The sequence below is a fragment of the Aegilops tauschii genome, chromosome 6, assembly GCF_002575655.3.
Source record: "Aegilops tauschii subsp. strangulata cultivar AL8/78 chromosome 6, Aet v6.0, whole genome shotgun sequence".
In the NCBI taxonomy this organism is placed as follows: domain Eukaryota; kingdom Viridiplantae; phylum Streptophyta; class Magnoliopsida; order Poales; family Poaceae; genus Aegilops; species Aegilops tauschii.
Genome location: NC_053040.3, coordinates 467,185,117 through 467,203,690, shown reverse-complemented (window position 1 = coordinate 467,203,690; position 18,574 = coordinate 467,185,117). Strand labels below are relative to the sequence as shown.

The following is an 18,574-nucleotide window of genomic DNA, read 5'->3' as shown; positions in this document are numbered from 1 at the left end:
AGTTTGATCTTTGAGGACCTAGAGCAAATAGCTCATTTTCACATCCTCATCCCCTTTTGATAGTACCGGCACGCCTAAAGACTCGATGTGATCTTGGATCACTAAAATGAAAATGAAGAATCACATGACTTGGCCAACACTTGTCTTAAAGATTTTTAGGGTCACCTTCCATTCCAATGTTGTTCTAGTGAAGAACTTTGTCTGGAATAAACTTATAGCATAGTTCTTCAAGATATGTTGGCATGAAGTATCGGAATCCACCTTGGGGATTGGATACACTTAAACAATCACTTCATTGTTAGTAGCCTACAACACTTTCTCCCATTGGAACCACTACAACACCACAACCTCCTCCACAAACAAACACACACACAAGCCATCTTTTACTTCACTTACAACTTTTTTCAAAGACTAACTTTTATTTTTATTTTTTTAATACTTTATCTAACACACTTACTACCTATCTTAATTAGAGAGTTTAGGTAAAGTAATAACAGATTTCATAGAAAGTGTTATCAATGGTAGATAGAGCTTCATAGAATAGGAAACCTACCTTTAACTCAGATGGGGTCTCAAGATTCAATGCTTTCACATTCACATTGGAAAAGGGCTACAAAAATTCCCCACACATAGGGGGTTATCAGGTGACGTGGCGGACATGGTGCGAGGAGAGAGTGATGCATCTTGTAAATGCGCGCTATGTGGAGAGCAATCTACTCGAGTGAACATTATCCATATGGCACATTAATTGATGACTTTTTTATTACATAACTCAAATATTTTTTTGGCATTACTCCAATATTTCGATAATAAGAAACCAAGAGGTCGTACAACTATCTTATCTTATCTATAGTATAGATGACCAGTCACCTAGGGCTAACATTATCAATATGGGACAATAGTCGTGAAGATCTTTCCATTTAATACATAAGTCGAATATTTTTTGGCATTAGTACTTCAAGATTTTGTTAATAAAAACCAAGAGGTAGTACGATTAGTGTATATTATGCAATTAATACCATGCTTTTTGATATATTATATCTTTATCCCATCAATGCAAGTTATTATTGTTCTTAAATAACAACCATTCATTTCAGGATAGTTTGGAACCTTATAAATATGATGGTAGACACATTAACAAAACAAACATTTCATATTTCCACCATGAAAGAAAATACATATGTTAGTGTGACCATTCTCTTAGCATGTCTTATTCTAGCCCTCGGAGGAAAAGAAGTTAAGTGTATAAGACGGGACAAAAATACTAGCGGGGCCCCTTTGAATCAAAAAGTCAATACTACTATTGTGGTATGGATGAATTCATCTTAATTTATATAACTATCGTCAATTTTTGAGTTTATTGAGTTGAGGAGATACAATAATAGGTTGACAGAGGAGATGTCTATGACTGCATCGATGTGAACCTACAACCAGCCTTTAGCCATCCACTACTAAAACACCACAAAATCCAGGCAAGTTTTTTATAATCAACATATTATAACATGCATATAGTGGCTAAGTCAATGGTATATATTCTTATTACGATCCATAAAGGAATGGTAAGTTATTTGAAATAATTAGTGGCATGTAGTTAGGTAGTATATGTAATCATGGTAGCAATATTTTGGAATTTTTGTGTTTATAGTAATAGTTCATAAAGAAGATCTCGCCACACATCTAGCGTTGTTAAATTGTTCTTCATGCTCTCTTTATAATTTAGAACATGAATATGCAACATTTGATATGATCACCAAACAATAAAAAATGTGAGTTCCACTAATTGTGGGGATATATTTAATTATGCATTATAACACAAACACGCACATGCACAATTTTGATCAAGATTTTCTTAAATTATATTTTGATTAAAATTTTCCAATTAAATAGATGGAACCAAGCTCTTTCCCACAGAGTATTCCTACCAAATCCCCGTCGATTCATGCCAGTCCACCAACCCAATTGTCTTTGATTGAGTGCCCTACAGGAACAATTCCAATATTGCGCAACAACAGAAGGGTCCACAAGCTAGTACGAGCTATTGGCAAAGTGATTAGCAAGAATGAACAACAGGAGGTGAGTATCAATATAATTTTGGAGTGATCCTTTTATCATGGTAGATTATATCAATATCGACTTTAACTTGGAGTTCTTGAATACACACCAATTTTATTTCCTTTAAATCCACACGTGACACCAATAATTATCTAATCGTATTCTAGGATTATATCGCATTAAATTCATACTTTAAATGAAATAGATGGTCCAAGGTAGTCCAATAAGTAAATGGAAACAACTGAATTTGAAATTTACAAACCAATTTAATTTTTACATTTGTTATTTGTGTTGCCATTAGAGTGGATGAAAGTTTCTCAAAGTGTTTGGTTAATATTTACCTTAGCGGCACCATTAAGTGATGTTCATCAAATTTTTGTTGTGATGCAATGTCAATCTTTCTTATGTTTTATAAGCATTTGTATTTTCATTGTAAACAAACCAATATATTATTTGGGCTTTCAGGTTGCAGGATTTGAGTATCTAGATGTGCTATACGGAACGCGGGCTAAAATAAATATCTATGAACCTAAGGTGAAGAATACTAGTAAGGATCTAAGTGCATCATGGATACAAATTAAAGGGATACAAAGAGTAGGCCTTGCAGATGGGATAGGTGCTGGTTCTTGGGTATATCCAAGCTACAGTGGTGACAACCTTGCTAGGTTTCACGTTGCTTGGGTAATCCATAACTATTTCCTTGGATGTGCATTCTTCAATTTAGTGTGAGTGACTTACAATGATATAGTTGTTATTGACCTTGGAAAACATCTGTGTAAAGGTTGATGGCTTAAAGAACACAATTTTCCCTGATCATGATTGTGGCGCTTTCGTACAAGTTAGCTCAATTGTTGGTCTAGGAGGAAGACTTAAACCAGTTTCTATCTATGGCGGACCACAATACATCATAGATGTTGCCATTTTCAAGGTATTATCATGTTAATATTTTTGTTGATACTTGTATTTCATTTTGTCGTACGAAATACAAGAATTATATTTTGATGAAAACCTGAAGACATTGCTTAAACCAAACTTATAGGTGGCCAAACCATTAGATAGCATAATCTTACTAAAAACTTTCAATTTAAGAAAATATTTTAACATAGAGGTGAGAGTACCAAATATCTCTTTCATCATATATTGATGTTAATATGGCATACATTTATAAGGATAATTTCAATTCAACACAAACATTTGATAGACTAGTATTCATTTCAAGTCCATTGAAGTGTTTACCATGAACCTTGATTTATTCTAGGACCCGCTGACTAAAAATTGGTGGGTGTCTTACGGTGAACAAAACATACATATTGGATATTGGCCAAAGGAAATTTTCCATTTCATGAAGGATCAATGTAATTATGCATTATAGGGTGGGTATGTTCAAGGTCCGACTGCCTCATCAGACTCTCCGCAGATGGGTAGTGGTCATTTTGCTTCTGAAGAACGTGGAAAAGCATCGGTTGTAAGAAATATCCTAATTGTAGATAATGAAAACAAGTATGCTAATCCAGATGCCCGAAAAGCTCGTCTTGTCGTCACCAGTTCATCAAAATATACCGCGAAGGCTTATGGTTACGGATATAATGACTATGGTGTGCATACTTACTATGGTGGACCCGGTGCTTTTGTTTAAATATATATTGTACAATTATAAATAAAGTTTCCATAATCTTATAATTTGTCAACTTGGACACGTAATTGTTTTGATTTTATCATGCTAAAATGTATAGTAGTGGATAAACCGAGTCATTATAACCCACCGGTGTAGGGCATCTGTTGTAGCCCTTTTCGACAAGTAAGAGTGTAGAAATATCTGAGGAGGAGAAGGAATTGGTTGATGGAAACTAATAAGGAACCAATGTAAAAGCTGCAAACATTGTTTGATAGTTAGTTTATATCACAAGAACATACCTTATAACAAAAGTGCAATTGTGCAGAAAGTGACCCAGTCCTTAATAATGCTTAAAGACAAGCCGGTTGAAGTACTTATATTGATCAAATCAATATTGAGGACACACGAGATTTTCACGAAGCTGCTTTCAACTAATTTCATTGAGTTAACTTTCATGGCATTGATAACTATTGATTGTGTGGTGGAACCTATATTGACTAGATGACCCATTGCCACAATTGGCATAGAGACCAACTGGAGTCTAGAAGTTAAACAAACTATTTGAAGGATTTTTCCTCTTTTGTTTGCAAATGCTTATGCTCATGGTGTGTTCTTATTTTCTTTGACGAGCATCCTTGCCCATAGCTTCCCCTGGCGATTAACTTTTGATGACATGAGACTCTGTTCGTGATGGATCTTTTTCCCTAACTAATTGTAAATCACATTACATTTGGGCTCTATATTAAACTAGTCATATTTACAGATAATTTGGCAGCTTATTATGAACTTGATATTGTAACAAAACATTTTTAAAGAACATGGAGATGACTAACGGAACCAGAGTAAGTTGGGAAGGGATGCGGTTTGTGAGGGAGTCCTGGACTAGGGGGTCCTCGGGAGGCCGGCCCAGCTCTCGTGGGCCGGACTGTTGGCCGCATTGTGTCTGGTCCGAAGACTTTTCTGCCTTGGTGTGTGCTCCAAGTCAAGATGGAAGATCCGGTGTTCCTTTCTATGTAACCGACTGTATGTAAACCCTAGTACCCCTGGTGTCTATATAAACTAGGGGGCTTAGTCCATAGAGGCCAAGAGAACAATCGCCATCCTACTAGTTAGGGTTTAGTTCCTCTGATCTCGAGGTAGATCAACTCTGTAACCCCCATATACACAAGCAATATAATCAAGCAGGACGTAGGGTATTATCTCTTAGAGAGGGCCCAAACCTAGGTAAATATCGTGTTCTGCATCCCTTGTTCCCCATCGATCCAATATCCACAGTTCGGGACCCCCTACCCGAGATCCGCCGGTTTTGACATAGACATTGGTGCTTTAATTGAGAGTTCCACTGTCGGATCACCGAAGGATCGATGGCTTGCCTGATCATCGGAGACGGCATCAACACCGGGGACATCTTCATCCCCGAGCAAATTTTCACGTTCGGAAGCATTGTCCTGCACGCTGACTCGATTGGTCGTCTCAACCAGGTCGACAATTTCACCCCCGAGCAGTAGATCAGGTTTGGAAACCTCGAGTATGTCATTGACGCTCGAGGCGATCTGATCTTCAGTGGCTTTTCAGCTGTACCTTCAACAAACTCAACATCCGAAGCATTGACTTCGGGCCCTCTCCCCAGTCCGATCTCCGGATCAGCCCCTACTGCGCTACCGGCCTCGAGCTCAGAAGCACTACCTACGTCCGAAGACCAAGAATCGGTCCTATTCAAACCCTCCGTCCCTATTGTGGGTTTGTCCTTGAGCCTTCTGCGGAGTTCGGTGTCCGAAGACGGGGAATCGACCCCAGCCGGACTAACCCTCCTCGCTACGGATTCGGCTTTGAGCCCTGACAGTGGTATGGTTTCTGAAGTCCAGGGTTCGGCCTTGGCCGGACTCGTGCCCCGCTCCACCATCACGACAGAGGTCAACCTCGAAGGGGCCTCATATGCAGATCTGGCCAGCCTGGCCTTATTGAATGAGCCACTAGACCGGATCTAGATGATGGCTATTGTCGATGGCCAGTCCTCGGCCCATGCTCAATGGAGCCTTAAGGTAGGCCACAGGGAATTTTATGTCCCACCACCACCCACCTAATAGCCACAATCGAAGATTTAACCGACATGCTGGACTATGCCTCCAAGGATGCTAATGACATGGACGACGATGGTGAGGCCACGGCCCCTCCCGTCACTGGCCGATGGACGGCCACATCCACCTACAACATATACATGGTGGACACCCCCAAGGACGACGACGATGGCGCCAATGGGGACGGCACCCCCAGAAGGGATGATAAACCTGGAGAGGAGACCCCCAAGCGCCAAAGGCAACGTCAACGCTCCAAGGGGCGATGTAGCACAGAAAGCAACACGGGCACTGCAGACGGCGACACCCCGGACAATGTGGAAGACCTCGGCGACCCCGCCCCCATACACCAATCTGACGGCTTAGAGGGGCAGGAGGGTCAGCATACTCTCGAGGACCCCAACGATTCCAAAGACAACAACTATATGCCCCTCTCCGAAGAGGAATTCAACCTTGGACTTGAGGACTTTATCGTCCCAGAAGATCCATTGGAACAAAAGCGATTCAAACAACAGCTAATAGCTACCTCGCGAAGCTTGAAGAAGAAGCAGCAACAGATAAAGCCCGAACAAGACACCCTCAACGACAGATGGACGAAAGTCCTAGAAGCCGAAGAAGGGTACGATTATGAGCGACAGACAAAGAGCTACCCCAAGCGCAAACTGTTGCCACAGTTCTACGACGAGGCCCTCGAGCCTGTACCGCCAAGACGGACTCAAGGCGACCAGCCCGACCGCCCCCCTCGAGGAAGAGACAGGCCGGACAGAGAGCCCGAACACCCACCAGCCTCCCCTCGCCATAAAGGCAAGGAGGCGGCACAACCAACTTATCAATACGATCTGCGAAACGACCTGGCCGTTAGAGTGGGTCAATCAAGGTCCATTTACGGATCAAGAGACTACCCTCCCGAAAGAAGAGACGGATACCAAGCATGGCTTGACCAAAACGATAGAGCTCGCGATCAACTCCAGGCACGAATGGATTCTGAAGTTTGACGAGACGTGGCCCGAATAAGGGGCGCCGCTCACCCAATGTGCTTCACGGATGAGGTGATGCAGGACCAATTCCCAGAAGGGTTTAAACCCGTAAATCGAGCCATACAACGGAACTATGGACCCGGCCGTGTGGATTGAAGACTTTCTTCTCCACATTCATATGGCACGAGGAGACGACCTCTACACCATCAAATATCTGCCATTAAAGCTCAAAGGACCAGCCCGGCATTGCTTGAACAGCCTCCCCGAACACTCCATAGGGAGCTGGGAAGAGCTTGAAGATGCTTTTTGAGCCAACTTTCAAGGCACCTATGTCCGGCCTCCGGACGCCGATGACTTGATTCCTGTGGTCCAACAGCCCGGGGAGTCAGCCCAACAATTCTGGAATCAGTTCCTGACTAAAAAGAATCAGATAGTTGATTGCGTGGATGCTGAAGCCATATCCGCATTCAGGCACATTATCTGGGACGAATGGCTAGCTGGCACGCCAGCTCGGCCAGGATAAGCCGAAGACAATGGCGGCCCTTACCTCCCTTATGACCCGCTTTTGCCCAGGCGAAGATAGCTAGTTGGCTCGTAAAAGAACCAACCCAGAAGACCCCGGCACTTCGGAAGTCTGGGATGGCAACGAAAAGCCACGACGCTAAGCGTTGCCACAACGGCGCCGAGACTGATGACACGGCAATAAATGCCGGATTCCATAATTCCAAGTCAGGGCCGCATAAGAAGCCCTCTAAAGGAAACCAAGATAGACCCTCCAAGTTGGATGTTATCTTGGATAGGCCGTGCCAGATACATGGCACCGCAGACAAGCTTGCCAACCACACCAACCGTAATTGTTGGGAAATTAAGCAGGCCAGCAAGGCTACAACCAAAGATGCGGGCAAAAGTCCCCGCAACGAGGATGGCGAGGAGCCTCGCAGGCCAAACAATGGAGGCCAAAAGCAATTCCCTCCAGAGGTTGAATCAGTGAATATGATATATGCCACTCATATACCCAAGAAGGGGAGGAAACGCGCACTTCGGGACGTCTACGCCATAGAGCCTGTAGCCCCGAAATTCAATCCATGGTCGTCATGTCCGATCACCTTCGATCGCAGGGACCACCCAACCAGTATCCGTCATGGAGGATCGGTGGCTTTGGTCCTCGACCCAATCATTGATGGCTACCACCTCACTAGAGTCCTTATGGACGGTGGCAGCAGCCTCAACCTAATCTATGAAGACACGGTAAGGAAAATGGGAATAGTCCCGTCAAGGATCAAACCCAGTAACACCACCTTCAAGGGGGTAATCCCCGGCATCGAAGCACGTTGCTCGGGCACTCTCACTTTGGAAGTAGTATTTGGCTCTCCGGATAACTTCTAGAGCGAATACTTGATCTTCGACATCGCCCCCCTTTCGCAGTGGCTATCACGCCCTCCTGGGCCGAACGACATTCGCTCATTTCAACGCCGTCCCCCACTATGCTTACCTCAAATTGAAGATGCCCAGACCTAGAGGCGTCATTACAGTCAATGGCAATATGGAGCGCTCTCTTCGGACGGAGGAACACACCGCAGCTTTAGCAGCCGAATACGAAGGACCGAAGTGCCAGCTCGCCATTAAGGCGCGTGAGTCAACCTAGCGAGCACGTGCCCTGTCTCCGCCCAAGGGGCCTCCCTGCGTTTGACGCATATAGAAATACACCCCCCATGGCCTTCCCACCACATTAGCATGTCACATGCCTCGATACCACAATTTTGCTCTTAAAATACCATGGGCAGCTATGGGGTTTAACAACCAAGAGCTCGGTTTGACTGCACCTTGGAACAATACGTCTTCGGACGACGAATAGGTACCACCTAGGACCTATCCGGCATCAAGCCCCACCAATACAGTGACCTCTTGAAGCCTCCCTTCAAGGACCTGCCAGCAGACAGTAAACCCATGGAGTTGCTCTCCCAAACAGAAGCAAAGGCGCAGACGTGCAGTAGGGCACGGTTTGGGAGTCAACCCACACATCAAGGCCCTACGTAAACCTTGCATCTGTAAATTTCTTTTTCTTCCTCTCTTAAAAGGAACTTATGCTGTGTCCGGCAGTTAGAATTGTACGAGCAAACGGCCTGAGCCTATGGGAAATAAAAGCAAGCCTTTTCAGGTCCTTATACAGTTATTTGTATTCCGCTCTTTTTCCCTGCTCTTCGATTTTACACTAAAACCCGTCTGGCGTATATCCGCCCCACATGCAAACCGGCTAATAGACCGGGGGCTCGACCGTAACGCACACCCCGCATGCTAAGTCCAGCACCTAACCTTCTAAGATGTGTCCAGCGTCCCAGATATTGCATTATATGCATCAATTCCGAATTATGTCTTGGGTCAATAGTTGGGTTGCCCCGCTCCTGTGCTTACCTTCTTACGTTCCGAATGTACGGCTAAGAAGGTAAAGGGAGAACCACTGCAATTGTACTTCCGCCTAGTTAGGTTAAGTACCTCGGTGGAGAAAGCCGAGAACTGACTGCCATAATATGCGTGAACTGGTCAGCGATTCAACGACTGGTATTAAACCCCAAATCGTTAGCGATTAGACCGTGTAACACGAAGTATTTATCCTTGTACAAATCACGTGGTTGATGCCTAACCTTCAGGTCTGCCTCGCATTTTCTCACACAGGGGGCTGGTGGTTACCAGCCCCCATAGTCAAGCTCCTATGGTTAAGTGAAAGTCATAAAGCCGCATAGTTTGATTGCCTTGTTCTTCTCTTACACTACCGCCTCCGGGCACCGAGACGTCGGCTAAGGGTTACATTGCAAAGAATAGAACACCCCTCGTAGCATCTACATGGGGGCTGAAGCCAACGACTGGTAACTTTCAGAATAAAAACGGCCGCACTGGAGTCAAAATTATCATAAGCGCACATAAGTACGATATAACCATACATGAACAACTGCATGGTAAAGGTTCAAACCGCAGTTTAATACATCACGGCGCAATCACTCAAGGATTATATCTTGGAACACAATGCCTCTACGGCCCGAGCACCGTCCATAACGGCGGAGATGTACTGCTCCGGGCGCCTGTGCTCCTTTCCAGTTGCGGGCGGTCTAGTGGCCATCCCGACAGGCTTTATCTTCGGCCAGTGCACCATGGTCCTCGAGAACGCCATCCGAGCCCCCTCGATGCATACCGAGCGCTTCACGTCATCAACACGAGTGGCAACGTCACATAGCTTCGCCACCAAACCAAAGTAGTTGCTCGGTATGGGCTCGGATGGCCAGAGCCAGATACCAAGGTCCTTCATCGCCGGCTCTGCCATCCGGTGCAGCTCCATCAACTACTTCATTTGATCTACAAGGAGGGTGCTCGAGCGCTTGAAACTGCGCCCAGAATAGCCTCAGTTTGGAGTCACCCTCCCGAGCCGCATAGTGCTTAGAAGCATCTGCCGCACTCCTCGGGAGCTCTATAAAGGCGCATGTGGAACACCAAACCCGGGTAAGCAACGCGAATATTTTTCCTCCAAAGACACTTTGCAGTAAGTGCTGCTTACCATCGCAATTTGCTTTACTTGATGGAGCTCCTCCCGAGCTCCTCGCGCCTCCGTCCGTGCCTCTTGCACCTCCGTCTTCATCCTTGCCTGGTCGGTGGCATGCTCCTTATTCTTCTGCTCAAGGTCCTCACATTTTAGTGATGGCATCCTTGAGCTCATGTTGCACTTCGGCCACCCTGGCCTCCTGTTTCTCACTGTCGTTTTTCACCAACGTGAGCTCGATGGTCGTTCGTTCGCCCGCCACCTTCTGTTTGACTGCGCCGGCTTTCACCTTCCGCAACTCGGCTCTGAGGTTCTCGACCTCCGGGGCACCAGCTGCAATCATTTTCTTACTTAGGGGATCATCCCGAATAGTCTACTTAACGACAACTAGGCAAAGTATTGTGTCTCGAACAGACTAACCTTGTGCTTCGTCAAGCCGCTTGTTGACGAGCTTGAGCTCTTCATGGGAGCCCTACAACTTCCGATTGATCTCAACCAACTCCGCGGCATGGCAGCAGCCGCCAACGCCGAAGCTTGTAACATACAACAAAGATGACACTTTAGCCAATATCTTCAAGATTTCGATCCTCTGCCAGGTTTCTTTGCAACCTGCCAAAGTCTTGGGGGCTGCTACATATAAGGACTGCTCAAATCTTACTTATAAAGAAAAAAACATTACTTTGTTTACCTCAAAGCCTGTTAAGACGCCACCAAACGCATCTTTCAATCCGCTGTTAACGGACCGAATGCTTTGCAAGACCACACCCATCAGGGTGCGGTGTTTCGCGGCTATGGAGGAGCCTTTCACAACCTCCTCCATCATGTCCGGCCATTCGGACGCGACCCGTCCCCCAGTGTTTGGTGCTGGCGGTGGGGCCTCGGCTCCCCCTTCGGTGGTAGGCGGCTGCGGTGTTTCGGAGGGCCGTTAAGGCCCCGGAACCATCATCTGAGAGGGCTCGGCTTGCTCGAGCTCCTTCTCCTTGTCTTCGGCGGCCGAAGCGTTAGCCTCGGCCATGAAGATGTCCTCATCCCCCCTGTATTTGGCACGGGTGGGGTCTGATAACCCACAAGTACCGGGGATCGCAACAGTTTTTGAGGGTAGAGTATTCAACCCAAATTTATAGATTCGACACAAGGGGAGCCAAATAATATTTGTAAGTATTAGCAGCTGAGTTGTCAATTCAACCACACCCGGAGATTAATTATCTGCAGCAAAGTGATCAGTAGCAAAGTAGTATGATAGTTTTGATAATAGTGACAGGAAAGCAGTAATAGTAACGGTAACAGTGATAGCAGTAGTAATTTAGCAAGAACAATATGTATGAAATTCGTAGGCATTGGATCGATGACTTGTTGGATGATATTCATCATGTGACAGTCATAACCTAGGGCGATATGACACTAGCTCCAGTTCATAAATATAATGTAGGCATGTATTCCGTAAATAGTCATACGTGCTTATGGAAAGAACTTGCATGACATCTTTTGTCCTACCCTCCCATGGCAGCGGGGTCCTATTGGAAACTAAGGGATATTAAGGCCTCCTTTTAATAGAGAACTGGAACAAAGCATTAACACACGGTGAATACATGAACTCCTCAAACTACGGTCATCACCGGGAGTGGTCCCGACTATTGTCACTTCGGGGTTGCCGGATCATAACACGTAGTAGGTGACTATAACTTGCAAGATCGGATCTAGAACATGAATATAATGGTGATAACATAAACGGTTCAGATCTAAAATCATGGCACCCGGGCCCAAAGTGACAAGCATTAAGCATGGCAAAGTCATAGCAACATCAATCTCAGAACATAATGGATACTAGGGATCAAACCCTAACAAAACTAACTCAATTACATGATGAATCTCATCCAACTCCTCACCGACCAGTGAGCCTACAAAGGAATTACTCACTCCCGGTGGGGAGCATCATGGAATTGGCGATGGAGAAGGGTTGGTGATGACGAAGAACGAAGATCCCCCTCTCTGGAGCCCCAAACGGACTCCAGATCTGGCCTCCCAATGAAGAATAAGAGGTGACGACGGCTCCGTCTCGTGGAACGCGATAATTCTTTCTCCCCTGATTTTTTTCTCCGAAAATAGGATTTTATAGCGTCGGTTTCAGGGTCTGCAAGGCCACCAGGTGGGGACAACCCACCTGGGCACGCCTGGAGGGGGGCGGGCCCTGGTGGGTTGTGCCCACCCAGGTGCCCCCCTCCGGTGGTTCTTGGCTCTAGATATTCTCTTTATTGATATAAAAAATCCTTGCAAAGTTTCGTTCCATTCCGAGAACTTTTATTTCTGCACAAAAACAACATCATGGTAGTTCTGCTGAAAACAGCGTCAGTCCGGGGTTAGTTTCATTCAAATCATACAAATTAGAGTCCAAAACAAGAGGAAAAGCGTTAGGAAAAGTAGATACGTTGGAGACGTATCAACTCCCCCAAGCTTAAACCTTTGCTTGTCCTCAAGAAATTCAGTTGATAAACTGAAAGTGAAAAAGAAAAACTTTTATGTACTCTTTTGCTCTTGTTTGCATAAATAAGCTTAAACAACACCCAGGTTTTCAGCCAACATCATAACTAACCATGCCGACAATAACTCTGAAAAATTATATTAACTCATATCAATGACATAATTAGCTAGCGAGCAATAATAAGATATCTCAAACGGCAACATGTTATCAAAACAACCATGATATAATATGACAATAGTGGTATTTCACTAGCCCTTTCTGAGACCACAAAACATAAATGTAGAGCACCTCCAAAGTTCAAGCAGCGACTAAACATTGTAATTCATGGTAGAAAAGATCCAGTCATGATGCACCCGACATTAGCTACACACAATGCATCAGCATGACAGCAGTGCTCTCAGGTCTGGCGCTTATTTTAGAAGGTGATGACACAACATAAAAGTAAATAGAAAGTCCCTTTGTAGAGGGAAGCGGTGATTCGCAGAGGTGCCAGAGCTTAAGTTTTAAAACAGAGGTAAATGATATTTTGAGACATGCACCCTTCTTGTTTAGTTCGCGACCATCAGTTATCAATATCTTCCATGCTAAGCATGCTAGTGGCGGTCCCCAAGCGATAAAGTAAAGGTTATGACTCCGTTGGGAGTTTTTGTTTGATTATTTGAAAGATCAATTCTTTTTGCAGTTTGGGACTGGGCATCCCTATTACCGCCCTTTTCTCATGCGATGGTGAGTGAATAAACACTCATCCTGAGACTAACCCGCTTAGCATGAAAGATACCAACTACCTCATGTCGTTCCATGAACGATCCAGGCACACAATAAGGATATTTATTTGAAGTTTTTAGAGATGGCACATGCAAATTTACTTAGGACGGTAGGGTAATACCGCATATAGGTAGGTATGGTGGACTCATCTGGAATAACTTGGGTTTAAGGTTTTTGGATGTACAAGCAGAATTCCCACTTAGTACAGGCGAAGGCTAGCAAATAGGTTGAGAAGCGGCCAGCTAGAGAGCAACAACGGTCATGAACATGCATTATGCATAAGTAACATTGGACACTAGCATGAGTAGGATATGAACACCATGAACATAAATATCATAGAGGCTATGTTGGTTTTGATTCAACTACATGCATGAACATGTGCGAAGTCAAGCCACTCGAACATTCAGAAGAGGATACCATATCATCATACTACATCACAATCATTTTAATGCAATGTTGACACCCAAGATAAATCATTATCCACTCTTAGCTACTTATGCATGGCATGAGAAACTATAATCTCTAATTGTCATTGCAAACATGTTTAATCATAATGGGCTGAATCATGGATACTTGGTTAAACATATTTACAAAAATAGAACAAGTCGAGTTCATACCCGTTTCTCTCTGCCATGGCCAGTTCATCAAATATCGTCATTATAGCCTTTCACTTGCACGACTGAACGATGTGAAAATAATAATAGTGCAAGAGTGCCATGGACTAAGCTCGAATCTGCAAACATTTTATTCAACGGGAGAAGACAAGGTAAAATGGGTTCTTTATTAGATCAATAGTTATGCATATGAGAGCCACTCAACATTTTCATCGTGGTCTTCTCCTCGGTATGACTCAATAAAAAGAAAAGAAATTCAGAGAAACACACTGAAATATTTTTGGAGTTTTTTGGTTTTATCTGAAGGAAGCAAATAAAAGGGAAAAGCAAAAACAGAAAAACTATTTACACGGGAAAGCTCCCAACAAGCAAAAGAAGAACAGGGAAATCTTTTTGGGTTTTCTCTTTAGTGCTACAGCTAACTACTCTAGAAAGAAAAACAAAAAGAAACAAGAGATATTTTTGGATTTTCTCAAAGTTTTTCAAACACACAAGAAGAAAGCGAGAAAACTAATTTAACATGGATAATACAATGAGAAAGTGTGAACACCGACAGCTGACATATGTGAACATGAATGTAAAGTCGGTGAGAAACATGTACTCCCCCAAGCTTAGGCTTTTGGCCTAACTTGGTAATCAATCAGTAGCCTGGATAATAGTCAGGGTGATAGCTCACGGAGGCTCTCGGTGCGGATGCCTCGGCCTGCCGTGCAGGCACAACCGCCGCGTTGTGAGCTCAAGCCTTGCTCTCAAGAACAAAATATCTTCCCCTGCTGTCATAGTCAAAGAGAGCAGGCGCAGGCAAATATGTGTATACAACGGACTCTTGATTAAACAACAATTTATAAGTGAAATTATCAGGTTTATCCTTAAGGATCTTATGGCGCTTCATAGCATCAAAGTCTAAATACTGAGTGGGTAAAATAGGGTCATATGGTAAAGGTGAAACACCCAACTCTCTTGCTAAGGGCGTGGCATAAATCCCACAATAAAAATAACCACTATTAGCGTTGTCTTGCAACCTACGTGCAACAATCGCTCCAAGATTATAGCTTCTGTCACCGGTGAGAGCGGTGCGTATTAGGCTCAAGTCTGGAGCACAAAGTGTACTACAATCTTGTTTGCCTACAATACATTTCCCATTGAATAATGCAAAGTACCGAATTGCGGGAAAATGAATGCTCTTTATTCTACCTTGCGTCACTCCCCTATTCTCACCGTAGCAAAGGCTAGACAAAAATGTTTGGAACTCAAGTTTTGGTGGTTCATCAAGCGAACCCCAAAATGGAATTTTGCAGTGGTGAGCAAATCTCTCAAGTGATATGGTAAATGAATTTTCATACAGTTTAAATGACACCCTAGACTCACGGGGATGGAATTTAAATCCTTTGACAAATGATTCAGTCAGAGTGTGGTGTTGATTGCACTTATCTGAAATGTAGGGACCGAGATCGGCATTGTGAACATATTGCTCAAATTCCTCCTTAATGCCCACACTCACCATATAATCGTCGCATGGCCATAAGCATGTTTTGGTGATGGCATCTCGTATGGAACTCTCACTTGGTTCAACGTAAGACCGATGAGCAGAGCTGTCATTAGAAGATGCCCCCGAGGATCTCCTCCTTGAAGAACTCCTTCCAAAGAGGTTCATCATATTTGCGTACAATTTTCTGAAAATTTATTAGGTGACAAAAATCTATCAACAAAACTTCACAATATTGGTAGCAACTACTCATAGGGATACCTAGAGGCCATAGCAAGCATTCAAACTACTTAGAACTCTAAGAATTCAACATGCAAGCTCATCTACAGCAACACTAAGAGCAACTATTATTCAAAATATAAACCACTAAAGCAAAAACTAATTGGACAAACGGAGGAGTCACATTCCAAGCAACAATTCCCTGAAACAGTTTCAGAAACGAAGCTTCGAGCAAAGAGATCAAAATCCGTGGGCCTGAGAGCAAGAACACGAGAGAGAGAGAGAGAGAGAGAGAGCAATGGTGATTTTTTCTGGAGGTAGGTGATGATGTGGGATGAAGGGATAAGTGAGGGGGCCCACGTGGGGACCACAACCCACCAGGGCGCGCCCAGGTGGGTTGTGCCTACCTGGTGCACCTCCCTATGATATAATTTGCACCAAAAATTCTTAAATATTCAGAAAAAAATCGTATTAAATTTTCAGAGCATTCTGAGAACTTCTATTTTTGGGTCATTTTTTTATTTCATGGAAAATTCAGAAAACAGACAAAACATGGCATTTTATTTTATTTAACTAATAAAGACACAAAACAAAAGGTAGGGACAGAAAGTAGTGCTTACTAAATTCATCAACTTCATGCCTCTCAAAAATGATCCATTAATAAGGTTGATCAAGTCTTATTAACAACCACTTTCGATTAGCATGAAACCGAAGAACTTTCGTAAATCACTAAGTTACCTCAACGGGGATATGAATGTCCCCAACAATAAGCATTTCATATTTCTTTCTGACAGTAGGTAGAGGTAGTTGAAAACTTCCAATAGTTATTGTCGAAGATTTTTCAATAACATTAATACCATTCACTTGGAATTGTTTCTTCGGAAAGTGCACCGTATGCTCATTACCATTGATATGAAAAGTGACCTTGCTTTTATTGCAATCAATAACAGCCCCTGCAGTATTCCAGAAGGGTCTACCAAGGATAATTGACATGTTGTCGTCCTCGGGCATCTCAAGTATAACAAAATCAGTCAAAATAGTAACATGAGCAACAACAACGGGCACATCCTCACAAATACCGATAGGTATGGCAGTTGATTTGTTAGCCATTTGCAAAGATATTTCAGTAGGTGTGAGTTTATTCAAATCAAGTCTTTTATATAAATAGAAAGGCATAACACTAACACCAGCTCCCAAATCACACAAAGCAGTTTTCACATAATTTCTTTTGATGGAGCAAGGTATAGTTGGTATTCCCGGATCTCCAAGTTTCTTAGGTATTCCATCTTTAAAAGTAAAATTAGCAAGCATGCTGGAGATTTCAGCTTCCGATATTTTTCTCTTATTTGGGATGATGTCTTTCATGTACTTTGCATAAGGAGGCATTTTCAGAATATCAATCAAGCGAGTACGCAAAAAGACTGGCCTCAGCATTTCAGCAAAGCGTTCAAATTCTTCATCATCTTTCTTTTTAGTTGACTTAGGTGGAAAAGGCATAGGTTTTTGAACCCACGTTTCTCTTTCTTTACCGTTTTTTCTAGCAATAAAGTCTCTTTTATCATATCTTGTATTCTTGAGTTGTGGGTTATCAAGATTAACTACAGGTTCTATCTCAACATCATTGTCTGGTTCCTTACTATTTGTTTGAGTATTTTCATGAACCTCATCATTATCTTTTTCATTATCAGAAGGTGAGTGTTCACTACCAGGTTGAGTTTCAGCATCAGAGATAGAGACTTCATTATCATTATCAGGAGGTTTTTCTACTTCAGGTTCACTAGAGGCATGCAAAGTCCTATCATTCTTCTTTTTCTTTTTAGGAGGACTACGTGCATCAGTGTTAGCTCTTTCAGAGTCTTGTTCAATTCTTTTTGGGTGTCCCTCAGGATAAAGTGGTTCCTAAGTCATTTTACCTCCTCTAGTTGCTACTCTAACAGCAAAGTCATGTATGTTATTATTCATTTCATCTAGTAACTCTCTTTGAGATTTAGCAACTTGTTCTAACTGAGTTTGAACCATAGAAGCATGCTTTCCCACACCCCTAACATCATTTGAGATTCTAAATAACAAGTCACTCAAGCGAGCAATCATATCAGAATTGTATTTCAATTGTTTCATAACATTTGCATTGAGGTGATCTTGTTTTGTAATGTAATTCTCAAACTCATAAAGGCATTGGCTAGGGTGCATATTGTGAGGATTATCATTATCATTGAATTTCCTTAGAGAATTTACCTCTACCACCTTAGGTGGTGGTGTATTAAGCCCATGTATTTCTTCAATAGGAGGTAAATTTTTAACATCCTCATCTTTAATACCTTTTTCCTTCATAGATTTCTTTGCCTCTTGCATATCTTCAGGACTGAGATATAATATACCCCTCTTCTTCAGAGTGGGTTTAGGCGGTGGTTCAGGAAGAGTCCAATCATCATAATTTTTCAATATATTATTCAATAATTCTTCAGCTTGCCCAATAGTCCGTTCCCTGAAAACACAACCAACACAACTATCTAGGAAATCCCTAGAAGCATCGGTTAGTCCATTATAGAAGATATCAAGTATTTCACTTTTCTTAAGAGGATAATCAGGCAAAGCATTAAGCAATTGGAGAATCCTCCCCCAAGCTTGTGGGAGACTCTCTTCTTCAATTTGCGCAAATTTAAAATTTTCCTGTAAAGCAGCTTGTTTCTTATGAGCAGGGATATATTTTTCAGAGAAGTAATAAATCATATCCTAGGGACTACGCACATAACCAGGAGCAAG

At 43.1% G+C, this 18,574-nt stretch overlaps 1 protein-coding gene across 2 annotated transcripts; it reads left to right on the top strand.

Annotated features, from left to right (window-relative positions):
* Positions 1–421: 421 nt before the first annotated feature.
* LOC109755654 (protein neprosin-like) lies at positions 422–3,732 on the top strand. 2 transcript variants are annotated; one of them, XM_040392975.2, is made up of 6 exons: positions 422–1,308; positions 1,386–1,472; positions 1,888–2,073; positions 2,518–2,733; positions 2,834–2,980; positions 3,425–3,732. In XM_040392975.2, exons 1-6 carry the CDS (start codon positions 1,120–1,122, stop codon positions 3,686–3,688), a joined length of 1,089 nt encoding a protein of 362 aa, XP_040248909.1. In that variant the 5' UTR covers positions 422–1,119; the 3' UTR covers positions 3,689–3,732. The 2 variants fall into 2 exon arrangements, with proteins under 2 accessions (XP_040248909.1, XP_040248910.1); XM_040392976.3 differs by having other exon boundaries at positions 3,311–3,732.
* The last annotated feature ends 14,842 nt before the right edge of the window (positions 3,733–18,574 follow it).